This window comes from Sinocyclocheilus grahami, unplaced genomic scaffold, assembly GCF_001515645.1.
Source record: "Sinocyclocheilus grahami isolate Dianchi unplaced genomic scaffold, SAMN03320097.WGS_v1.1 scaffold118.1, whole genome shotgun sequence".
NCBI classification, from domain to species: Eukaryota; Metazoa; Chordata; class Actinopteri; order Cypriniformes; family Cyprinidae; genus Sinocyclocheilus; species Sinocyclocheilus grahami.
Genome location: NW_015505297.1, coordinates 558,174 through 585,987, shown reverse-complemented (window position 1 = coordinate 585,987; position 27,814 = coordinate 558,174). Strand labels below are relative to the sequence as shown.

At 37.3% G+C, this 27,814-nt stretch overlaps 1 protein-coding gene across 1 annotated transcript in view; it reads right to left on the bottom strand.

The window, feature by feature from the left end:
• The window catches only part of LOC107589658 (neuronal PAS domain-containing protein 3-like), a 181,871-nt gene extending 162,209 nt beyond the window's left edge, over nt 1-19,662 (bottom strand). Inside the window, exon 1 of the mRNA XM_016278161.1 lies at nt 19,389-19,662. Coding sequence (XP_016133647.1) covers nt 19,389-19,543 — 155 coding nt within the window. The 5' untranslated portion in view covers nt 19,544-19,662. The remainder of the gene's footprint in view (nt 1-19,388) is intronic.
• Nucleotides 19,663-27,814: the final 8,152 nt, after the last annotated feature.

Below are 27,814 nucleotides of genomic sequence, written 5' to 3'. Positions count from 1 at the left end.
CACTATATTACTCAAACCATTTTAGATAAATAAATTGACAAATAACATAATTAAACATAAAAAAATACAAAATTATATAAAAATCAGTCAGACTAAATTATTTAAATTTTCTAAGATTAATGAATTCAAAAATATATAAACAAAACATTTTTTAATATAAAACTCAGACTACATTATTCAAACTGCTTCAATTTTCTAAGATAAATAAATACAAAAAACAAAAAAAGACTGACAGTCAGACTATAATTTAATCGACTATTTCAATTTCAAATTTCAAGATTAATAAATTCAAGAAATATGTAAACATAAAAATAAAAAAACCAGGTGATGCAAAAAAGAATAAAAAATAAAAAAAGAATAAAAAAATTACTCAAACTATTTAAAAAAAACTAAGATAAATACATTCAAGAAAAAGTTATTTAAATATAAATAAAATTACAAAATTTTATAAAAAATCAGCTGATGCAAAAAAATGCGACAGCAGGTATAATAATAATATAAAAATAATAATAAAAAAATTTATAGAATATGAAAATATAGTAATAACCATCAGATAAAAACAACTTTCACATTATGAAAGTTTATGAATCATTGTTTTCTTTGGAATATGAAAACTGTGCACAATAAAATTAGGACAAAATTCCTTTTTTGGTCAATTTTCATGTCATGTTTATTTAAAAGGAAATAAAAAAAATAAAATAAAGTGTAGGATATGAAAAAAGCCTTGCAAACAAATGGAGACAGTCTGAGAGCCATCGCAATAAAAAAAATAAAAAAAAACCTTTGTCCACAACTAACTTCCTGGACACAAAAGTTCAACATCCGCTCCGCACAGACAGACAGCTAATATGAGTTTATTACTTTTTTTTTGATGCACTGCAGTGATTCGGAGAGGTGCGCGCTCTGTGGGGATTTCTCAGACGGGTTTGAGTGGGCACTGAAGGGGTAAATCAAGACTGCTGGTCGAGACACACATCTGACAGTGGAGAGAAGAGTTCAGAGGAAGATCTCAGCACTCGCACTGAGCCAGAGGCTCCCTCAGTCCTGGCCTGGAGCACACTTTCCATCCTCTCTCTCACTCGCTCTCTCCTTCTCTCAGTCGCTCACTCGCTCGAAGACTTAGTCTGACCACAGGCTGAGCAAGTCCAACATCTTAACTGCCAATACAGCACTTCCTGTCATCTTCACACTACGCTATTTGGGGCTCCAGGGGGTTGATTTCTCAGATGAACTATCCACTTCAAAATATTCAAATATAATATAGTAAAAATTCAAACACGTTCATTTTATATTATTTTATTATAATCCTTTCTTTTGGTATGCCTAGTATTCTATATTCTATTCTATTCTATTATTAATACAATGAAAGTGAATGTTGATTGAGACTCTCAAGCTCCAAAAAAGGCAAAAAGCTCCATAAACAATGCATAAAACCTGTTGACAACGGAGCTATATTCTAAATTATATGATAGCTTTGTGTGATGGACAGACTGAAAAAATATTCTCATCACAGTGTTGTATGGCTTCAGAAGAGTTCAAATATAGAGCAGAAGTCGTATGGACTACTGTTCACTTACATAGTATTGGACAACAGCTGCTAAACAGCTCCTTTTCCCATCTACAGAAGAAAGAACCTCATACAGGTTTGGACCAACATGAAGTTGCGACCCACTTTATATTAAGTGGCCTTAACAACTATGTACTTACATTTAAATTAATAATTTGGTACAATGCACTTATTGTGTACATACATGTTTTTACATTGTACTTATTTTTAAAATACCTGCATGTAATTACATCTGTAATTAATTTCTGTAATTACATTTATAATTACACTGTTGACCCATCCCTTACACCTTAACCCACCCTTAAACCTACCCAGACCACCAAACCTGTCCCTAACCTTACCCGTATCCCACCTCAATAGCAGCAAAAGTGTTTTGCAATACAATATGAACACAATAAGTACATTGTACTTAATTTTTGATGTAGGTATATAGTAGTTAAGGCCACTCAATATAAAGTGGGGCCTGAAGTTCAGTAAATCATGACATAATTTCCATTTTTGGGTGAATTATCTGTTTAACACACGCATGTTTCCACAAGATTTTAGCAGTCAAATAAAAAGCACTCTTTTTTTAAATCCAAAATTTGCCAGTTCTAGTTATCAGATCCCTGTGGCAACACAGAAACGAGGGTTGACATCGATACTGGACCGAGATCACGACCTGAGCGGATCTCCAATTCCCCGCGTTCATTCCCACCCCTCCGCAGACCTGACCGCCAAGCCCCAACCTTTCGATTATCCACATTTTTAACCACTGACACTTCTTCTGTCTCTAAGGTAAAGTATTTCAGTTTCTGGCTCTTAGGTAAAGACAGAAGAGAACTGCATAGAACAGAGGAAGTTGAGAAGTAATCTGTGGAGAGAAAGAGGGAATGAGTCAAATATGAAATGAAAACTCTAACTGGCACAATCAGTTGACGAGAACAGCAAAAAAGTTAAGCTTTAGTTATCAGGAGCTCTACAAAGCCTCTGTAAAACTTCAACATCATCAGCACTGGAAGGATAACATGCTAGGCTAGACTAAGACACATTTCTCCAAGTCAAGCAAAGGAAACTGTTATCATGTAAAACGTTTCCCAACTCCATATTACATTAGCATATTTTATTTAAAACGCACTGTAAAAATTATTTTGAAGTTGTAAATAAAACAAAGATTATTGGAATGTTTTAAAACAAAACCATTTCAGTCTTTCATCTTTCATGTTTTAATTTGATGTTTCTTGCCTCATTTTTCTCCAGTGTATAACTTACTTTATTAAGGGGAATCTTTATAATAACTTAATAAAGCATTATGTTCTATAAAAATGTAACTGTAAAAATGTTTCTATATGTCACAGTGTCTTTTACCCACTGAAAAGTTCACTTTGTGGCCATGTGAACAGTTTTACCTATACACAAACAGAGGAAAAAACACATTACTTACAGCTTCACTGAATAAATATCACAAAATTGAATTTGGTTTTGAGGTTTTCATATAACTATTGTGGTTTAATGCCAAAGGAAGATATCTGCTTACATGTGAGGGTCACAGAGGATTTACAGTAAACAAAGATCAACAACTCGAAAACTAAATTTATACCCCGGACAAATAAACCGGCTGAGGCAATGGATTGTTTTCCTTCACCATGTGACCAGGTTTATCGTCCGGTATTATAGCAGATAGATGAGTTTAGTGCAGGATTTCAATTTGAGAATACAGACTGATAGACTTCCAGTCTTCCACTAAATTCTGCATCTCAGCATTTTCTCTTTCCCCACACCAAATGCGGAAGTGAAAGGCCATTACTGTATTTGTCAGAGAACTCATTAACGGATTCACATCACAGGGAAGGACAATATATGCACGCGCGAGGGTTAAACCGAGACGGAGGAATACAAAATGCTGCAAGTGTCTGGAAACGGTCTCGGCAGAACATTAGTGCGAGCACAAGGCCATGGGGGAGAGAGAAGATCCATTTTAATGAGCATCACAACTTAACAAAAATGTTCTCTGTTTCCATTCCTGACAATTTTGCCAATTTCATAGTAAACAAGCATAGAGAGATACTCTCTGACAGCATCGCCTTGATATGGTAAACAGTCTGGCTTTGAAGTGAAGCGTCAGATTATACATTGCTGAAGTGAGATTTTTAAGATTATTCTTGTTATATCTAATGATGCAGCTCATGGAAAAATAAATACACGGACATTTGCAGCATGAAAAATAATTTACAAGGTATCAGAGAGCGGGAGAAAGAGAAAGCTAAATGTTTTCCCCTCGCTTGGCAAAATGACTGGGGCATGGTTGGGGTATGATATTGCTTAAATATTTATGATGAATAGCGGGAGCGCACGCCAGCGGAATCGCAGGACTTCCTGTGGAATGTGTCTGGGCTCATACTGTGTGCCAGCCTTCACAATAACCCACCCCCCTCTCCGTTCACACTCATCCAGAAACCCTCCCGCACACAGCAGATGCTGCGTTCATCTGCTGCGCTACACAGTAACTGTCCAAATATTGACACACAGCTCCGTCCCCCACTGATTTCTTTTAACCCTTCACCATTTGCTCGTGACGCATCTCTCTGCCGCATGTCTGCGGGCTTTATACTCGAAATTCAGCGGAATGCAAAAAAAGAAATTGTGGCAGTCACACTAAATTACTCAATTTTCTGAGATTAATGAATTCAAGAATAATGTAATTAAACAAAAAATTACAAAATTATACCAAAATCAGCTGATGCAAAATGAATCTGACAGTCAGACTAAATTACTCAAACTACTTCAATTTTCTAAGATTAATGAATTCAAGAAATGTATAAACATAAAAAAATGGCAAAATTATATAAATATCAGCTGATGCTAAAAAAACTGCAGCAGTCAGACTAAATTACTCAAACTATTTACATTTTTCAAGATAACTGAATATTAAACATAAAAAAAATATATATATTTTAAATAAAAATATATAATAACATATAATAATACAATATATAAAAATAGTAATGATCATTAGTTAAATTCAACATAAAACAAATTTTGACTGGAACGTTATGAAAGATTATGAAACATTGTTTTAATTGAAATATGAAAACTGCACAATAAAATGAGGATATAGTACATTTTATGGTCGATTTTCGTTTCATGTTGCTTTTAAAGAAGTCATAATGGGAAATTTGCTAAACTATGCAAACACACTTAATCCATTCAGAGCATTTATGGAAATTTGTGGTTATTTAGAAGTCTTCATGGTGGAATACAGTAAAAAAAAAAAAAAATGGTGCAGTCTTTAACGAAAAAAAGTGTAGGATATGGCCTCTTTAAAAAAGCTTTGCAAACAAATGGAGACAGTCTGAAACCTGCCGCAATAAAAAAAAGCATAAACATTTGTACACAACTAACTTCCTGGACACACAAGTTTAACATCCGCTCCTCACAGACAGACAGCTAATATGAGTTTATTACTTTTTTTTTGATGCACTGCAGTGATTCGGAGAGGTGCGCGCTCTGTGGGGATTTCTCAGACGGGTTTGAGTGGGCACTGAAGGGGTAAATCAAGACTGCTGGTCGAGACACACATCTGACAGTGGAGAGAAGAGTTCAGAGGAAGATCTCAGCACTCGCACTGAGCCAGAGGCTCCCTCAGTCCTGGCCTGGAGCACACTTTCCATCCTCTCTCTCACTCGCTCTCTCCTTCTCTCAGTCGCTCACTCGCTCGAAGACTTAGTCTGACCACAGGCTGAGCAAGTCCAACATCTTAACTGCCAATACAGCACTTCCTGTCATCTTCACACTACGCTATTTGGGGCTCCAGGGGGTTGATTTCTCAGATGAACTATCCACTTCAAAATATTCAAATATAATATAGTAAAAATTCAAACACATGTTCATTTTATATTATTTTATTATAATCCTTTCTTTTGGTATGCCTAGTATTCTATATTCTATTCTATTCTATTATTAATACAATGAAAGTGAATGTTGATTGAGGCTCTCAAGCTCCAAAAAAGGCAAAAAGCTCCATAAACAATGCATAAAACCTGTTGACAACGGAGCTATATTCTAAATTATATGATAGCTTTGTGTGATGGACAGACTGAAAAAATATTCTCATCACAGTGTTGTATGGCTTCAGAAGAGTTCAAATATAGAGCAGAAGTCGTATGGACTACTGTTCACTTACATAGTATTGGACAACAGCTGCTAAACAGCTCCTTTTCCCATCTACAGAAGAAAGAACCTCATACAGGTTTGGACCAACATGAAGTTGCGACCCACTTTATATTAAGTGGCCTTAACAACTATGTACTTACATTTAAATTAATAATTTGGTACAATGCACTTATTGTGTACATACATGTTTTTACATTGTACTTATTTTTAAAATACCTGCATGTAATTACATCTGTAATTAATTTCTGTAATTACATTTATAATTACACTGTTGACCCATCCCTTACACCTTAACCCACCCTTAAACCTACCCAGACCACCAAACCTGTCCCTAACCTTACCCGTATCCCACCTCAATAGCAGCAAAAGTGTTTTGCAATACAATATGAACACAATAAGTACATTGTACTTAATTTTTGATGTAGGTATATAGTAGTTAAGGCCACTCAATATAAAGTGGGGCCTGAAGTTCAGTAAATCATGACATAATTTCCATTTTTGGGTGAATTATCTGTTTAACACACGCATGTTTCCACAAGATTTTAGCAGTCAAATAAAAAGCACTCTTTTTTTAAATCCAAAATTTGCCAGTTCTAGTTATCAGATCCCTGTGGCAACACAGAAACGAGGGTTGACATCGATACTGGACCGAGATCACGACCTGAGCGGATCTCCAATTCCCCGCGTTCATTCCCACCCCTCCGCAGACCTGACCGCCAAGCCCCAACCTTTCGATTATCCACATTTTTAACCACTGACACTTCTTCTGTCTCTAAGGTAAAGTATTTCAGTTTCTGGCTCTTAGGTAAAGACAGAAGAGAACTGCATAGAACAGAGGAAGTTGAGAAGTAATCTGTGGAGAGAAAGAGGGAATGAGTCAAATATGAAATGAAAACTCTAACTGGCACAATCAGTTGACGAGAACAGCAAAAAAGTTAAGCTTTAGTTATCAGGAGCTCTACAAAGCCTCTGTAAAACTTCAACATCATCAGCACTGGAAGGATAACATGCTAGGCTAGACTAAGACACATTTCTCCAAGTCAAGCAAAGGAAACTGTTATCATGTAAAACGTTTCCCAACTCCATATTACATTAGCATATTTTATTTAAAACGCACTGTAAAAATTATTTTGAAGTTGTAAATAAAACAAAGATTATTGGAATGTTTTACAACAAAACCATTTCAGTCTTTCATCTTTCATGTTTTAATTTGATGTTTCTTGCCTCATTTTTCTCCAGTGTATAACTTACTTTATTAAGGGGAATCTTTATAATAACTTAATAAAGCATTATGTTCTATAAAAATGTAACTGTAAAAATGTTTCTATATGTCACAGTGTCTTTTACCCACTGAAAAGTTCACTTTGTGGCCATGTGAACAGTTTTACCTATACACAAACAGAGGAAAAAACACATTACTTACAGCTTCACTGAATAAATATCACAAAATTGAATTTGGTTTTGAGGTTTTCATATAACTATTGTGGTTTAATGCCAAAGGAAGATATCTGCTTACATGTGAGGGTCACAGAGGATTTACAGTAAACAAAGATCAACAACTCGAAAACTAAATTTATACCCCGGACAAATAAACCGGCTGAGGCAATGGATTGTTTTCCTTCACCATGTGACCAGGTTTATCGTCCGGTATTATAGCAGATAGATGAGTTTAGTGCAGGATTTCAATTTGAGAATACAGACTGATAGACTTCCAGTCTTCCACTAAATTCTGCATCTCAGCATTTTCAAATCGGGTTAATGCTTACATAGCAATAATGTTCTTCCCCCCTCTCTTTTTTCCTGAAAGTCTTTAGAATGTATTTAAATTAGAGATTTAGTTAATTAGTTTGGGCAAAGTCTGGAACAGTCTTTTAAGAATTATCATTCTCATTAATTTTCAGAATTACCCACTGTGTTGCGATAGCTGTCATGGACTTTAGAGTTCAATTAACTAAATACTGAGAACGTATATATAATATACATACACGTGTGTCTGAGTATGCGCACAAGCTGTATGCATGCATGACCCAACCCGAGCATGCTTAAGTATGCATGCACACGTTTGCGATTTGTTTCATTACGAATTTCTGCAGTTTACCATTTCATTCAGGGTTTATGCAATAAATATGCAAGTAAACAATTCAAAGAAAGCAATCTGTGATCCAAGCAAGCTAAGATCCTCTACTTAAAGGAACACTTCACTATTTTTGAAAATAGGCTCATTTTCTAACTCCCCTAGAGTTAAACAGTTGAGTTTTACCGTTTTCGAATCCATTCAGCCGATCTCAGGGTCTGGCGATAGCACTTTTAGCTGTAGCTTAGCATAGATCATTGAATCTGATTAGACCGCTAGCATCTCGCTCAAAAATGACCAAAGAGTTTCTATATTTTTCCTATTTAAAACTTGACTCTTCTGTAGTTATTAGGGCTGTTAAAATGGCTGAAAAACTAAATTCGAATTTTGTACTTATATTATCAATATTCAAATTATATTCGAATTTAAACAGCATAATTTCAGTTGGGGGGGGAAAAGCTTTTGGCTTCTCTCCTGAGGCCACAAGAGGGCGCATCGAACAAAATATTATGCACGTTTCTTCAAAGCATAATAAAATAACAGGACTATCTTTGAAAAAAGTGCATAATGTTTAAAATAAGGTTTATAAACCTTATATAATGAAAATTGCTTAACCAATTAGAAACAAAACAGAATCATGCATGTATGTATAGTTTAATACAAAGGAGAGGAAGTTGAGAAGTAATCTGTGGAGAGAAAGAGGGAATGAGTCAAATATGAAATGAAAACTCTAACTGGCACAATCAGTTGACGAGAACAGCAAAAAAGTTAAGCTTTAGTTATCAGGAGCTCTACAAAGCCTCTGTAAAACTTCAACATCATCAGCACTGGAAGGATAACATGCTAGGCTAGACTAAGACACATTTCTCCAAGTCAAGCAAAGGAAACTGTTATCATGTAAAACGTTTCCCAACTCCATATTACATTAGCATATTTTATTTAAAACGCACTGTAAAAATTATTTTGAAGTTGTAAATAAAACAAAGATTATTGGAATGTTTTACAACAAAACCATTTCAGTCTTTCATCTTTCATGTTTTAATTTGATGTTTCTTGCCTCATTTTTCTCCAGTGTATAACTTACTTTATTAAGGGGAATCTTTATAATAACTTAATAAAGCATTATGTTCTATAAAAATGTAACTGTAAAAATGTTTCTATATGTCACAGTGTCTTTTACCCACTGAAAAGTTCACTTTGTGGCCATGTGAACAGTTTTACCTATACACAAACAGAGGAAAAAACACATTACTTACAGCTTCACTGAATAAATATCACAAAATTGAATTTGGTTTTGAGGTTTTCATATAACTATTGTGGTTTAATGCCAAAGGAAGATATCTGCTTACATGTGAGGGTCACAGAGGATTTACAGTAAACAAAGATCAACAACTCGAAAACTAAATTTATACCCCGGACAAATAAACCGGCTGAGGCAATGGATTGTTTTCCTTCACCATGTGACCAGGTTTATCGTCCGGTATTATAGCAGATAGATGAGTTTAGTGCAGGATTTCAATTTGAGAATACAGACTGATAGACTTCCAGTCTTCCACTAAATTCTGCATCTCAGCATTTTCAAATCGGGTTAATGCTTACATAGCAATAATGTTTTTCCCCCTCTCTCTTTTTCCCGAAAGTCTTTAGAATGTATTTAAATGAGAGATTTAGTTAATGAGTTTGGGCAAAGTCTGGAACAGTCTTTTAAGAATTATCATTCTCATTAATTTTCAGAATTACCCACTGTGTTGCGATAGCTGTCATGGACTTTAGAGTTCAATTAACTAAATACTGAGAACGTATATATAATATACATACACGTGTGTCTGAGTATGCGCACAAGCTGTATGCATGCATGACCCAACCCGAGCATGCTTAAGTATGCATGCACACGTTTGCGATTTGTTTCATTACGAATTTCTGCAGTTTACCATTTCATTCAGGGTTTATGCAATAAATATGCAAGTAAACAATTCAAAGAAAGCAATCTGTGATCCAAGCAAGCTAAGATCCTCTACTTAAAGGAACACTTCACTATTTTTGAAAATAGGCTCATTTTCTAACTCCCCTAGAGTTAAACAGTTGAGTTTTACCGTTTTCGAATCCATTCAGCCGATCTCAGGGTCTGGCGATAGCACTTTTAGCTGTAGCTTAGCATAGATCATTGAATCTGATTAGACCGCTAGCATCTCGCTCAAAAATGACCAAAGAGTTTCTATATTTTTCCTATTTAAAACTTGACTCTTCTGTAGTTATTAGGGCTGTTAAAATGGCTGAAAAACTAAATTCGAATTTTGTACTTATATTATCAATATTCAAATTATATTCGAATTTAAACAGCATAATTTCAGTTGGGGGGGGAAAAGCTTTTGGCTTCTCTCCTGAGGCCACAAGAGGGCGCATCGAACAAAATATTATGCACGTTTCTTCAAAGCATAATAAAATAACAGGACTATCTTTGAAAAAAGTGCATAATGTTTAAAATAAGGTTTATAAACCTTATATAATGAAAATTGCTTAACCAATTAGAAACAAAACAGAATCATGCATGTATGTATAGTTTAATACAAAGGACTGAAAACCAATCACAAAAATACTTTCTTCATTTAAAAACATGAGATGCAGTGGGATGGGGAAACCTCGCCATAAAGTCTTAAGACATGTTTTTAAAAAGTTGAACTTACACATTAATTTTACATGGCTTTCTAAACACGCGTCTCTCTTGTGCGAGACGCGAGTGTAACGGTTATAGATGTCCCTCTAGAAAATGTGATAAATATGCGTTCTGTGTGAACGCATCTAGTGGGTTCAACTGGATAGACTAACAAAAACATTCAAATGCAACGACACTTACATCGTCATCGCATCTCGTGCGCCACTGATAAGGCTGCCTGACGCACACCTAAAATTCGAATGCAACGTTTTTGCATTCGAATGTGGATTTTTATTTTAAATGCGACGAATATTCTAAATTCGAAAAAAAATTTGGACAGCCCTAGTAGTTACAATGTGTACTAAGACCGACGGAAAATGAAAAGTTGCGATTTTCTAATTTTCTATTTTTGAGGAAACTATTTTTTCATGATTCTCTCATGAATATTTGCAATGGTTCTTTCTTTGTGTCAGAGTGCTGGAGTTCGTCAGAAATAGAATGGGGCATCAGTTTTCTGTCATGGATTTGTTGTGTCGCGTCACGCCGCATCCACAGCAGTGAAGTGGGTTCTATTTGCTTTTGTCAAATTGCGCCGCTCACGTCTGGTGTAGACACGTTGTTTTGGTATTTGTGAATCTTAAGTATATTCATAATCTGCTTTATGTTTACCTGGCACTGGAAGGCCTTTCACAAACTTGAAATTTTCATGCTTAGAGCAGAACCATGCATCATTCATTTATATTTCTACATGGCTGCCTGCAATACAACTCTGATTCTTCAATCGCGCCATCTAGTGGTCTGTTATTGATGCAACCACAACTACTACAACTGATAACGGAGCGCTCAAGCATGTACTGCGAGTCATATTGAGGTAATTCAAATGTCAAATTAATATTTTGCGCTCAATTATTTACTTATCAGACAAGTGGCCGCATGATAAGCGGGAAAATTACACAGTGTAGTCTTTATCACCCTGCAGAGGTTTCTTTTGCAAAATAATCTGCTGATTGTACACTATCCCTCAGCCTTGCTGCACCCCTCAGTTTGGGAACCACTGGAGTAGGCGATTTGTGCTCTATTAATTTTGTCTGTAAATGTATTTGATTACTAATGCCTGTGTAGTACGGCATTGCACACAGAGGACAAAAACATTCAGCCTTGACTTTTTAATCATCATTTGTGTTCAAATTTGCAAAGTGTACCAAATTGAACAAAACTATATAAATGTGAAATTTTAGTTTATGAATATATAACGGTATCCACGGTATAGCAAAATCCATATCATGGAGCAACATAATACCGGTAGTCACTTTCATACCGGTATAGCGCCCACCCCTAGCATCAATGATACAAGCAAACCAAGATCACAATGCAGCACATATCTGCTGTTTTGTGCTCAAATCGAGACTCTCCTGTAAGAATGAGAGATTACCCATAATGCAATGCAGGAAAAATCATGACATAACGAAATTTGAAGGGCACAGAATGCAAGTGGAATAAATCAGGCTTTTTCAAGGACACACACATCAAAGTGTGTTTCTCATTCTTTGACTTTTGCACCAAAGTTACTATACGAGTAAACATTTGTTTTGTTTTCTATCATTTCATCCTGAGGAGTGCCCACATCAGAGGCATAAGTGTTTCATTACGCCTTTATCTGTCCACAGTTCTTGTGAAGCAGGAACAATTAACCCTGCCTTCAATGTGATTGATATAGGCTTTGCTTTCAATTTGTTCCACTACACAGATCATGAAATTCGCAATGTGCCCATCCTTATTGACCTAGACTTTCAAACACGGGGGGCTACAATGAGATGAAAAGAATTAAAAAGAAGAGAGCCACACAACCATGAAATAACATGGGAGAGAGAGGGGGAAAAAATGGATGTGACCTCACAAAACCTCAACTATTTCAAGTACACTTTCTGGAAAGTTGTTTTCTGTTCCATAGAAAGCTGTCCTATATGTTTCTGCTCTCCGAGTACCGTCTGAAAGGCAGAGGAGTGCTCTCGATGTCGGCATATACACGGTTATGTCGTAAACACGGCTCACATGTTCATAAGCAAAAATTGAATTTCTATCGCTCTTGCCAAAACCAATCTTTCAAATGTGAACCCCTGAGCTTAGTTTGTAAATCATTAAGAGGCAATGAAAATGCTTGTTTGTGGTATACAGCTGCTTTAATAAAACAGATGGAAAATACTCAGGGTTTTCAAGTGATTCATGTAAATTGAGAGTTAATTCTGGATGGATGGATGGATGGATGGATGGATGGATGGATGGATGGATGGATGGATGGATGGATGGATGGATGGATGGATGGATGGATGGATGGATGGATGGATGGATGGATGGATGGATGGATGGATGGATGGATGGATGGATGGATCTAGCCTATAGAATGACAGAACAACCGATAGAACATGGAATGATAGAACGATAGAAAGATAGATAGATGGATAGACAGACAGATAAATAGATTTAGAGTTAATTGTAAATTGTACACATTAATCTAACTGTAGGCTGTATAAACTTGTCAAGCAAATATAATATAGTGTGTACAGTCACAAATGTGTATATATTGCATTTAACAGCACTTTCAAATGCAGCTCATCCAGTAAGAATCCAATGAGACTCTGAACTACCCATTTGATAGTTTTACTGCCCTCTAAAATACTGGTAAATATAACACAAGTGTATCATATGTCCCTCAAAAATACTCTTTACTCTTGCAAAAGCTCTGAGATTTTGCGTGTGTTTACTTTAGCTGATGGCTATTGTGCTGTACAGTATCAATAAGCAATCTGACCTTTTCCCACAGTCTGCTGCTGGAAAGGCCTTCATTTGTCAGGACTGTGAGCTAATTTTAGCCTTTCCCTGACGAAAGACCTACTGTTACTCCATTACACACCACACACGGACAGATATATTATCGATTCAAAAAGTTTGTCTTTGGTACGTCAAAGCACAGGAAGTGGCAGGAGACACAGAAGTGGCTGACACAGCGTCCTGCGGTGCAGCTTTAGATGAGTGTACCCGATGATAAGCCTGGGAAAACGCCGGCACAAAAGCAGTCAGTAAATCCCCGCAAAGGGGGCTTCTTTAGGTGACGACATGCGTAAGGAATGCTATAGAGAAAATACCTCGGCGTGCTGTAGCTCCTTTGTGAGTGGAGGTGATGGGGGCTTACCTCCATTTACAGCCAAATCACAGCTATGACATTCGCTTAAAGTGACAGGTGGGCTACCGAGCATATGCGGCACGAAATTTATTTATCAGGGTGTGCAGCGGGTATTACGGTTACGTGCGAGGGCGGTCTGTGTCAAGTCATGTGAGCTCTGTCTTCTAGCGGCTCCTCTGCCGAACAAGAATAATCGAAAGTAATTTTGCACGCAAAACTCAGGATTGGCTACGAGGGACATGCAGGTGCAGATCACTGCATCACTGCTTTATAAGAATTTTTTTATATATATATATATATATATATATATATATATATATATATATATACACACACACACACACACGCATATATCAAGCAGTTGAGATTTGTGTTTGTATACGTGTGTGTTCTTTATATACACGTATCTTTTTGCATGCATTGAAAAGTTAGATGTTCTTTATAAATATAATGCTGGCCAATAATATAGTTTACATTTTGTGATGAACCATCAAAAAGTTGAGATTAGTTATATATTATATAATCGCTTTACATACTGTATGTAAGTGGATAAAGTTGGATGTACAACATCAATAACATAATTTACAGTTTGTGACAATATAGTCAGTCATGCAGTTGAGATTTGCTATATAGTATATATTGCTTTTGTGAGAATACTGTATCTATGCGGATAAAGTACTATATAAATATACTGGTGGATGATAATGTAGTTTACATTTTGCAGTGATATACAAACAATCAAGCAGTTGAGATTTGCTATATATTGTATTATTCAGGAAAAACCTAGCTTAACTGTATAATGTGTATCTGTTCTGAATTTCCAGTCCTAAATACAGCAATGGAAAAACCATCTTGCATCTAAATGTAACACAAGTTTTCAATGTAGAGAAAAGTGGCAACATCTTTAAATCAAAATGATAAAGCCATTGTGCAAATATGCGTAAATCCAAACACATATCCAAGTATGCAATGTGTTTAAATCCATTTTCTTTGCCAATGCATATAGAGAAGGATTACACATGTATTTTGGAAGCACTGTGGAGTTTGTTCGGGCTCAGAAGTGCTGCTGGAACACTAGAGGGGGCGAGTAAAGGGCAACGCTTGCTGCTGCTAGTATTAGATGATCGCGGCACAGCCAAACCAAAGAAGCAGATGGGAGTCAGCGGGCAGAACATCTGTCTTTAGAGCCAGATACTAAATGAAGGTCTTAAAACCACTGTGGACATTAAACGCGTAGAAGGGGAGCTCGGGTTTTACTGCAGCCGCAAACCATAACAAAACCTGTGACATTAAGAAGCAACACTTTAGCCGCCTAGAGCACGATCATCTCTGATTTCTTCTCTCTGGCATAAAAAGGCACGTATGTACTACCTACAGTCCTTTGAAATATATAGAGAAGTCAGCAATCACTACAGGGGAAACCGGGGCTAGTTGTCACAATCAAACATCCAGTTACAGTGATATTGTATGCTGGTTTCAAACAGTTTAAAATTATCTTAAAGGGATAAGTCATCCAAAAATTAAGATTCTTTCATCATTTACTCACACTCATGTTGTTCCAAACCTGTATTAATTTTTTTTTTTTCTGTTGAAAACATTGAACCTTGGTAACCAAAAATAATTTCCATAGTATTTTTTCCATACCATGGAAGTCAATGGCTACCAGCAACTGTTTTTTTTTAAATATATTATTTTGTGTTGAACAGAAGAAATAAAATCATACAGGTTAAGAACAACATGAGAGTGAGTAAATGATGACAGAATTTTTGGATGAATTATCCCTTTAAATTAGAATCATTTTAAGAATTTCAATATCATCATATACAGTGAGTAGAGCCAAGTCAGCAATCACTACAGGGGAAACCGGGGCTAGTTGTCACAATCAAACATCCAGTTACAGTGATATTGTATGCTGGTTTCAAACAGTTTAAAATTATCTTAAAGGGATAAGTCATCCAAAAATTAAGATTCTTTCATCATTTACTCACACTCATGTTGTTCCAAACCTGTATTAATTAATTTTTTTTCTGTTGAAAACGTTGAACCTTGGTAACCAAAAATAATTTCCATAGTATTTTTTCCATACCATGGAAGTCAATGGCTACCAGCAACTGTTTTTTTTTTAAATATATTCTTTTGTGTTGAACAGAAGAAATTAAATCATACAGGTTAAGAACAACATGAGAGTGAGTAAATGATGACAGAATTTTCATTTTTGGATGAATTATCCCTTTAAATTAGAATCATTTAAAGAATTTCAATATCATCATATACAGTGAGCAGAGCTGATCCTCCCTATACCCAAAATACGCAAGCTGCGTAGGGCCCCCGAAACACCAGGGGGCCCCCTTGCTCTCAATGATGATTTAATTTTAGTTTAGTTTTTGAATTTGTCCAGCGGTTATGAAAACATGAATGATCATTTCTTTTCATGCGCTGCGCTGTCGCCCTTTCTACGTAAAAATCAGTCAAATCGTGTAATGTGAATGTCGTACAGTCTTTCTCGAGACTAAAAAAATTAGTTGAAAGCATCCCGAGCCGCGGAAAAGACACAGTTTCTCAAGCGCTTTCCGTGAGCGTGATTCAAGATGGAGTGAAACATGGACAAATGCATTTCATTCATTCGTTCAGAATCACTCATACCACTCCACAGCCACAAAATAAACTCCAGTATATATATATACACACAAAGGCAAAAATGAAAAAGGTCATTCAGTGATTCAGTGCACTGACCCACCTACAACTGATTCAATGATACGTCCATAAAAACCCAAACTAAAAGAACAATCACACACCTCAGCTCAGATGTAGAGATGCTACAGGCTTTATTGACAGAAATGAGCAAAACAGGCTGGAGCAGGTGAGTTGGTATATAGTAGTGGTGCATAACAACTCAACTGCAGGCTTGAAATGGTGTCTTTGCGGAGTTGATGGATAAGGAATAGCAGTGCCGATCCTCCCTATACCCAAAATACGCAAGCTGCGTAGGGCCCCCGAAACACCAGGGGGCCCCCTTGCTCTCAATGATGATTTAATTTTAGTTTAGTTTTTGAATTTGTCCAGCGGTTATGAAAACATGAATGATCATTTCTTTTCATGCGCTGCGCTGTCGCCCTTTCTACGTAAAAATCAGTCAAATCGTGTAATGTGAATGTCGTACAGTCTTTCTCGAGACTAAAAAAATTAGTTGAAAGCATACCGAGCCGCGGAAAAGACACAGTTTCTCAAGCGCTTTCCGTGAGCGCGATTCGAGATGGAGTGAAACATGGACAAATGCATTTCATTCATTCGTTCAGAATCACTCATACCACTCCACAGCCACAAAATAAACTCCAGTATATATATACACACAAAGGCAAAAATGAAAAAGGTCATTCAGTGATTCAGTGCACTGACCCACCTACAACTGATTCAATGATACGTCCATAAAAACCCAAACTAAACGAACAATCACACACCAACTAGTCTTGTGATCAACTGTCATTTCCAAATGTATTTACTGCTCAGATTATAATCCGCATCAAGAGTTTCTGATCCAATCCAGGACTCAAATCCACATCGATCTACACTGAAATTGCCTCAAACAGCAGCCTGGCGCACATTACTTCACAGCAGTAAACAGTGTGTTTTACTCAGATTGGCCTAATGCGCGAGAGAACAAACGCCGAGCGGATACAACGCTGCAACATGGTCGCGTTCGAATGTTCACCGATTTCCCGCGAAACCTGCCAGCAGCTCGACACACGCTGAACACATTCAACGGTCATGTCCTCTGTCCACCAAAACACACACACACACACACACACACGGCTTCTGTCAGCGTGTATACCTGTTACCCAACCTCACACACACACACACTCCCGCGGAAAGGGCAAAGTTTCACATCTCAGTCCAAAATGACCGTCAGCGCACGCGTTTCCACAGACACACAACAAACCGAGCGTTTACCGTTCTCTTCTGGAAGGGTCTTGCTGAATGCTGGGCTTGGTGGGCGCCATCTTCCTGCAATTATTAATTACACTTTTTTCCTCCGAATTTCACGCGACGAGCAGCTGACAGCGGAACCGGGAGCATTTAAGCAACGCCATCGGGTGTCTCCGTGCGTTAAGACGCGTTCAGACGAGCGCGAGACCAGCCGACGCTGAGATCCAAAGGCATGCCAATAAAGTGAGAGGAAACCCGGGGACGCTCGTGCGATCCGGCGGCTGTCCTCGCGGAGGAAACGAAGGCAGGAATCAGTGCAGGAGAGAGGCTTTTACATCACGATGTTCCCCTCGAACACAGCCGCTTCTTCCCAGTATGTTCGTCCGCATTTTTCAGCTTTTTTCCTCACTCTCTCTCCTTCTCATCTCCCTCTACTGCCGGCGCAACAACGCCACTCAGTTGTAGTTGGAAATAGTTTGAGTTTATGCGGAATATACAGGTTGTTTCTGATGCATCAACGAAAGGATTGGAGAAATCTCTTTATGACACCTTTTGATCGTTTGCACGCTAATGTTTGCATTCATATTTTCTATAAACATGTCGAGAGATATGATTGACAGCTGTCAAAAGGAACTCACATGCCAAGTTGAGGCTTAATTTAATCTGAGACTAAATTATTTTGAAACAGGTATTGTGTCAAAGCACTAAGAGTGGATTTTTTTTTATTAAAGATATATCATATGCAGTGTCCATATGTTAGATATACAGATATAAATGCAGAAAGATGTGCATGGTTAAAGTAGATTTTTTTTGCACTAATGCACATTCAATATATGATTTGTATTTTTCTAAACGAATCTGTGTTGGCATAAACAAAGGCCTGTTTTGTGATGTGCATTAGAACCTGTGACCTATCAAGGTCACGAGCTGACAGCCACCCCATTTAATGTCCTGTTCCATGTGTTGTGCTCTAAATAGACTGTTTAATTGAACCTGACACTATAAGCATGTGTGCACATGATTCTGCTGATATACTAACAATCAGAACATCCACATCCATTAACGCCAGTCTAACACCTAGCTTTAGTAGATGATGATAATGATTGTGTGAATTTGTGTGAAAAAAATTAATAATACTAAGTCTGTTTAACAATTTGACAAACTTTATGAAGACTTATTTTATATCTGTATAAATCTAAATCACACACCATGTGATTTTGTGGTGTTTTCTCGGTTTCGGAGATTAAAGTTTTTTTAAAATATCTTTTCTAATCTATTTTAAACTATTGAATATAAGAATTATGCATTGCTTTTGCATTCAGTTGTCACTTGAAATCAATCTAAATGAATAATTTGAGACCATTTGTTCTGAAGGGAGCTTTTATGTGCATTGAAATAGTTGATACCAGTTTTATAATGATCACAGTTGCTTTGAATATTTAATATGATATAAAGGATGCTTATTTGTATGATAAATTTGAATGCAAAACATTTATATTGACTATAAATCACAATGTGACTTTTCTATACAAATGTGTGTGTGTGTGTGTTCTGGAATTTGGCACATAGTAAAACTTTACAGCTTCAGTAAACGGCTGGCTTTATATCGTGTGGCGTTTTGTGTTTGATAAACGAAGAAAAACCTGGAACTCAGTGAAACTGAGATGTTAGGAATCTAAGTTCACACCTTCAGCAACCTCCAGGGAAATTCAGTATTGCTTATATATAAACCTGTTAACGGTGAATGTGAATGGACGCATCACATATGACATGAATAGTATGAATGTCCCCTAAACGTGGGGGGGGGGGAAACATGTTTTGCGTCTAGTCAGCGTACCTTTGTTGGTAAGACGTCAAGCCTTGGAGGTTTTGCGGGTTCCCGTTAGTAGCTCCCGGGACTCTGGTCGCAGCCGGCATCCCTCCACCGGCTCCCGCACCTGCAGCCGCCGCCGCCGTCACCTGAACACTGAAATCCGGGAAGATCCTGATCATCCCCGAGCGCGCACCGCAATGCTGCAGAAAACGAGTGTGTGTGGATCAACCTTCCCTCCGATCCGACAAATCACAGCAGCACAATCCCATTAGTGATGGAAACAAGCTCATCAGCCATTCTACGTCTTGTTTTCAGCTTTCAGAGGAGAGAACTGCTGCTTTTAGAGGGTTGGTGATGATGGTGCTCGCAGGCGGCCGCCTCTTTGCCGCGTCCTGTGCGCTTTTACGCGGAAAAGTTTCAAGCGCTCCAAGCTGACGGATCCGAGCTTGTGTAAAGTTCCTCAAAAGCGTATTATTTAACCATATCCTCCAAATATATCAAAGCTCTAACTGTCTTTATGACTGCTTGTGAGCCAATTTTGACTAGTAATTGTCAGTTTAGGAAACTTACCATAAAGTGACGCACTAACACCTAAAATCTTAAAGTATCCGAATATTATTTTAACTAATTAAATAATATGTCTTTTACTTTTGAATATACAGCTACAGGCTTTAAATGGCCATAAAAGAAAAAGAAAACGCACGTGCTTTACACTTTCCGTCTAGTGTAAACGAGCACAGAACTTTTTATCAGTCCAGTGTGTCCTGAAAAAGCTCTGCTGATTAAGATCAGAGACAGCTGTCCATTCCCAGTGTGGTTTAGGAAACAGATCTAAGTATGTACGCGAGGAAAGTCCAGTGCATGATGTGATCTGCTCGCCTCCTACTGTTGTGATGATGATGTGCTACTGCTTTCAGTTTCTGAGAGAAGGAACGATCAGCTTCTTCTTCTGGTGCTGATGCTGCAGAGGTCAGGTGCTGTCAGTGCTGCTGCCAGGATCAATGTCTAAAGCTGATGGGATGTTTGCTGTGTGCATGCTCCTGATGTGTTGTGTTGTGTTGCCCTGCTGTGTGTGGCAATGCATCCCTATAGCGCGCGCGAGAAGATGAACTCAGCCGCTCTTGCAGCTGATTAACGGCGCGCGCTGCCGCCGCGCAGCCAATGGGACGCTCGCACGGGAACGCGCGGCGGCTTGCCGCAGCAGTTAACTCTTTAGGAGCCGAATGATGAGGACCAGCTAGAAGGTTCACAGCTGAGAAGGACACATGCGACTGTGCACTCTAAAAAATGCTGGGTTGAATACAACCCAGTGCTGGGTAAAATAGGGACAAACCCAGCAACTGGGTTGTTTTGACCCAGCGGTTGGGTTAAATGTTTAAATGTTTAACCCAACCTTCTGGGTAGTAACCCAACCGCTAGGTCAAAACAGCCCAATTGCTGGGTTTGTCCCTGTTTTACCCAGCACTGGGTTGTATTCAACCCAGCATTTTTTAGAGTGTAGTTTAAAAGAAGTATACTAATAGCACACTTGTATAAACGTCTTTTTGTCATTTCTATAGATGGAATATATGTATAAAGGTCCTAGTTAATGTAATTTTAGGGACAAACCCAGCAACTGGGTTGTTTTGACCCAGCGGTTGGGTTAAATGTTTAAATGTTTAACCCAACCTTCTGGGTAGTAAGCCAACCGCTGGGTCAAAACAGCCCAATTGCTGGGTTTGTCCCTGTTTTACCCAGCACTGGGTTGTATTCAACCTAGCATTTTTTAGAGTGTAGTTTAAAAGAAGTATACTAATAGCACACTTGTATAAACGTCTTTTTGTCATTTCTATAGATGGAATATATATACAGGTCCTAGGTATAAAGGTCCTAGTTAATGTAATTTTCACAACTCACTTTCAAAAGTGTTTTATGGAGTTTTTGTCCACTGATTTATTCTTTTCCTTGTGTGTGTTTTTTTTTTTTGGTCAGCTGAGCAATCATATGTTGTTAAACAACAGTGGAGTTGAACACACTGCACTTCTATCCCTCACTGCCTCGTTTTCATTGCTGTCGGAAATGAAATATGGTGCTATCCTATAGTGATGTTTTCAGAAGAATAGTAGGCTATAATTTTGCAGCATGTAAATCTTGAGGAGAAAGATGGCTTGGTTTACAAACAAATGGAGAAAAGTTTGCTCATGAAAAATCACTCCCTCTGTGAAAACAAAATGATGTTGACTGAGTTTTGAGCGTCTCCTACTCAGTTTCATGTTCGTCTGAAGAAAATTAAGCACTCTACACAAGAACAGACGCAAGTACAGATGAAGAAATGAAATTAAGACTCAGAGAAAGGCAGAATGTTCTCCGCTGATTTAATTGTGTGATGGTAGGCACGTGTTGCTTGTAAGTGGCTCCTCATTGACTCTTCTGTTCTTGAACTGTCATTGTGAAAGTGATTGAGTGTTAACCAATAAAATATTCCAAAATGCAAATATTGAGCCGTGTCCACATCAACACTCATGAATCTTCTACTGTAGCTCACTTGTCCTTTGATAAACCAAAGACGGCTATCTGTTCACGCTGTGTGAGCATAGCTTTATCAAACATTTGTAGCTTCTTAATGATCTCAGTGTGGACATAAACCAACCTTTGAAATCAGCAGGAAGTCCTTGAAACCAAACCATCGGATATCTGTAAGTCACCAGTAGATGTGTAATTGTCAGTGAGCATATTTACATGTGATGCATTTGTACGGAATGTCAAGTGATACGACACAAATGATGATGTATCAGCTTTTTCTCAGATGCTTCTTCATAGAAGAAATCAAAATAGACAATAACTAGTCAATTGCTGAAATACAGTAAGAGCTATAAAATGAATGTGAATAACAGCTCAGATAATTTAATGAGAAATGTTTGAGTTCATACTGAGATTGAGTCCATACACTGAAAAAAAATCCTTAATTATTAAAAAATTATTATTATTATTCATTTTTTTTATGTTCTCCAAATATTTCTATTTACGACTTTGAAAAATCATTGTTTACATGATTACTTACATGTTTACGTTGATTTATTGGCAAATCTGAACACAATTTAAGAATTTCTTTGTAAGAATAACAATTACAATGAAATGTCAAGTAACATACGGAATTAAACATGACAGTTTGAATTAGACTATTTGAACTAACTGACATAGTATTTTCTTGTAAAATGTACTACAATAATCTTTGTTTTATTTACAACTTTGAAACATCTTTTTTTTTACATTTACTTTGATTTCTTGTCAAATCTGAGCACAATTTGAGATCTTAGTTGAAATCGCTTCTGAAACTCACGAAATGACATTCAATTTCTATGTTTTTTTCCTTCAGGAGAAACATCCCCAGGAGCATCTCCTCTGCTCTCAGTTAAAATAGACTCAAATGAGACAATTTCTGAAATACGGTGAGAGTAAAGAGCTATAAAATGAATATGAATAGCTGATCAGAACATTTTTGAGTTCATACTTTGATTTCTTGGCAAATCTGAAGATCTCTTCTGAAACTCCAGAGGAGATGTGAGATTTCTAGGGTTGCTCAGGAGAAACATCTGAGGAGCATCTCAACTCCTCTCAGTTAATCTCATAGCTGTCTATCAGCCATTTCTGAGCTATTAAAGAGATCTCATGTGGGATTTTCTGGCCTGCGGGAAGGAATGTGGGGCGCGCACCACACAGGTGCCCATAACCTCTCTGTTGTGTACAGTCTTAAAGAGAGAACGTTTTATACTCTGTCTCCTTTGAAATGAAAAATACTCCCTCAGATTATCAGCGGACATGATTAAATAGCAATAAAGATGCACTCAGTGCTTCACCTGGGACAGTAAATGGAAAAGCTCTCTAATAAAACAGCCTTAACAAACAAGACAGCGGAGGGGCTTCTCTTCAGGGCTGTTTCTCAGTGATGGAATCAAATAGATTGCACTGGAAGCTTTAAACCGACACTGCAGCTCCTAATACAATTAGATTAACGCTGTCTTCTGTTTACCTCCCTGGGTATTTGCAGTGGTCTGTATTGCATTTATTTGTCTACAGTGCTCTGCTAAACTACATGAGACAGATCCGGGGCAGCGTGAGCCTCCCACATCACAGTGCAACGTGAAAGGCTTTGGCAATCGATATTATACTGCTCAGCCAGGAACACAGAGTGTTGTTAAAAGACAAGCAAGATTATAAGAGAAGTACACTTATTATGAAGACACGCAAAGTTTTAAAGTCAGGGGAAATTTTGTTGTTCAGAAGTTGCTCTTTTAGAGCTCTCAGTTTCATTTATTTACATAATCCTCTGGAATTTTTGTGTTTTCTGTGACTCACATGCCATAGTTTGAGTTTGGGTTTTACACACTGGTCTATTATTGTTGAAATCATCCAATTTAGATAAACTCGCCTCTAAATGTTAAGTGAACACAAAACAAACTGTGATTGGTCACGTGCCATCCTGTTCAGAATAAGCAGCAAAGTGGACCAGACTAGTCAAAAGTCTATATGTGAGAATACTAGGCTTTTTTTCTCAGGATAAATTTTAAGAAGATGATGGAATTTGCATTTACTCTTCATTTAGGCTAATTGTTGTGCAGGAGAAACAACTTCATATTAAATTACCATTTAAAAGATTAGGTAACTTTCACAAGTGATTTTCTAGTTAAAAGTGCGATCAAAGTTTTTCCTCATTAATTAAACAAACACAAAAATTAATAGCATTTTAGAATAATAAGTTTTAAATCATTTATAGAAATAAGAAGACCCCAATTAACTTGGACATTTTAATTTGTGGAATAAATTAATCAAGGCCCATTATGATTAGTGTACTTCTCAGGGTTGGGATAGATGGATGGATGGTAGATAGATAGATAGATAGATAGATGGATAGATGGATGGATGTGACAGATAGACGGATAGATGGATAGATGGATGAATGGTGAAGGACAGACAGACAGACAGACAGACAGACAGATAGACGGATGGATGGATGGATGGTGACAGACAGACAGATAGACGAATAGATGGATGGATGGTGAAGGACAGGCAGACAGACAGATAGATGGATGGATAGATGGATGGTGAAGGACAGACAGATAGATAGATAGACAGACGGACGGACAGACAGATAGATAGTTAGATAGATAGGACATTAGATAGATAGATAGATAGTTAGATAGATAGGACATTAGACAGATAGATAGATAGATAGATAGATAGATAGATAGATAGATAGATAGATAGTTTCAACTAACACACTGTAAAGAATGTCCCGAGTGTGACTTCAAATTGCATAAGTTGAAACACAACACAATATATGATTTTGCTGTTGCTTTCTTGTCTCGGTTTTCATCCCTTCTGCATTGTCTCATAAGACACAAGCGACAACAAACCCGCCCCATAAATCCATTTCCTGCAGACAATACTAGAGGCTGAGCTGACGCAAGCTTTCAGCAGCTCATGATTTGCTCACTGAGGGTCAGTGGATTATTCTGGAAGCCAGCGGTGGGCTTCGCTCTCAGAGACGAGGACGAGAATGCCATTCTTCTCCAAACCACATGTTGACAAGTTAGCTTAATGTGAAGCAGGATAAACTGTGATTGGGGCTGTCAGTCCCACTGTTTGTCCAAACTCTCTCCATCTCACGCAAAAGAGAAATCTCTCTCCTGCTGGCTGAACAAACGGTGGCCGGGCCTCAAACTAGCCCACGTCTCTCCTCCCAGTTCCTGAATATCATCCTCTCCTGCGATAACAATCAGCACAAGGTCCGTGTTAAATGAAGTCAAGGGTATTTTTGCGGAGGAGTTTGGAGGTTCTATGACTGGTTGCTGGTGGTTTGAGCTTATCGGGACGTGGCGTGTTAAACACTTTACACAGTGAAATGAGTGTGTGCTGCAATATGTGATAATTCTGTCAATCATGAGGTCATCAGCACAGCTCCTATCACAAGAGGATAATTGGAGTTGTAACTGTGAATTACATTTTTTTTTCTCCCTTCTTAAATGAAAGATAACAATACACGATGAATATGACTGCTTCTTTTTTACAGAGGTGATTACTGATGACGCCTCTTAATTAAAGTACATTTGATTAGCTATTTTAATGTGCCACATAACTTGAGAGAACATAACTTGAAACCTTTAACTTTTGCATTTATTAGAAATTGTGAAATCTCTAAAATATCCTACCCATCTAACAAAAACATATTCTAAGAATGTTTTGTTAATGTTCCCATTAAGTTATGAAAACGTTATTTCTGAATGTCCTCAGAATGTTCAAAACATCCAGTTTTTTTTTTTTTTACATGTTTTTCTTGGTCATGTGAATATTAGAGAAAACATTAAGGCAATGTTAAATTTGATCATTTTGCAACCATTACAGGAATGATATCTTTGAATGTTCTCTGAACCATCTACGACAAGAAGTAGCCACCACCAAAATATTTGATCATTTTCACAAAATTTTCATGGCCCCCAGAATATTTTGTTGTTTGAATATCTGAACATGCAGTATGTCAAAAAAAAGAAGTTCTATTAAAACACAGCTGGAGTAGATCTCGTCCATCAACACCCCCAGAGGTTGGCAGTCCTAAACCACTTCCTGGGTTGACATTTCATTTGGTAACTTTAGGCAGTTTTGATTTATATGCTATTTAATGCTTGATAATCACACTATTTTACATGCGCATCTGCTTGCTTCTGCTTCTTCTTCAGCGTGTTTTGATCCAGACATTCAGTACTCTTTCAGAAGATATGTAATAGCGCCTCCTACAGTATACCAGTGAAAACAAGGGAAATTTCATCAGTGGCGGGGAAGCTGTCTCATAAATTTTAGAAAATTCTGTCAATAGCAAGCAAAGAGTTAAAAACCATTAGACTAATGTCCAACTAAAATGTTTCAGAAAAATATTCCATGAACGATGCATAAATAACGTTTTTGTTCCAACATTTTGCTAGCGTAATTAAAGACCAGGCATTCTGGTAAACATTACTGGAAGACCGTTTGTTCATAACTTTGAGAGCACCTTAACAAAACGTTCTGAAAACATTCCCTGTTAGCTTGCTAGTTGCTGAAATGAAGGTTTTGGGTTCAAAATCGGTCATCAATATCTGTGACGGATAATAAATTGCAAATCAGTTTGTAAAACAAGCAAATATGATGTTTACAGTAATGTACTTACAATGAAAGCATATGGAAGAAACTCTGAGGGTTTAAAACTTTTTTTATGTTGAAATCGAAAAATATTAATACTTTTTTGAGGTGTAAAGTTGTAATTTTAGCAGTGGAATTACTGTTCTAAGTGAATGAACTTCTCTCTTTTACATATTCTTGCACATATCATGTTTAAGTCTGGCTTTCATTGCTGTACAGTGTATTTTAACATATTCCAGTGCTGTGTTTTGCACCATAATTATTGTTTTGTTTGTTTTTGGTGATTCAAAATTATTTTCTGTGCTAATCAACAGTACGTCACAGACACTGTCAATAGAGCTTAAAGCATTGTTCTTTAGCCAATATGTTTTATGTTGATTTTAATTTGAGTGTGTTAGAGAGTGAATGGTCAGGACGGTTTAGAGAAACCTTTCAGTTCCACATATATGTGAAAATGTGGGCATACAGTATGTTTAAAAAACAACCTTACAAGCTGTGTTCACGCGATATGAAATTGATTATCATAAAAATTTAGGAAGTTTATATCATAATTAGTGCTTCTAAAAGTAAGTGCCAAACTTAACCCTCCTGTTGTGTTCAAAAACTGGGTACAACTTTTGTGTTTTGGGTCATAAGACCAACATTGGTTTTACATGCAATTTGCCAAAAAATCGGTTCTATGAAAAACACAAAACACTCACGCAAAAAGAAAAGCTCTTGTAGCTTGTCAGAGACTAAACATATAAAATATGTGAAAAATAAATGAATAATTAATCAAATAAATTATCAAATAAATAAGAAATAAATGAATATATTAATAATTCCCTTCTATTTTACTGTGTTATTTCTATAGTGTTAGGGGTCAATTTGACCCACATATTTTTATATTTATTAGCTGCACAGACACAAATATATATAGTGGGGAAAAAAAGTATTTAGTCAGCCACCAATTGTATGTGTGTGTGTGTGTGTTTGTATGTATACAGTTGGTATAGAAAAGATTCAGAAAATAAATAAATAAATTTAAAAACAGAATCAGGAAAAAGGATCACCCCCTCCTAAAATTTACTCAAATCAGTGAAGTGTGGCCAAGTATGGTGACCCATACTCAGAATTTGTGCTTTGCATTTAACCCATCCAAGTGCACACACACAGTAGTGAACACACGAACACACACCCGGAGCAGTGGGCAGCCATATTGCTACGGCGCCCGGGGCGCAGTTGGGGGTTCGGTGCCTTGCTCAAGGGTCTCACCTCAGTCGTGGTATTGAAGGTGGAAGAGAGCGCTGGTTATTCAC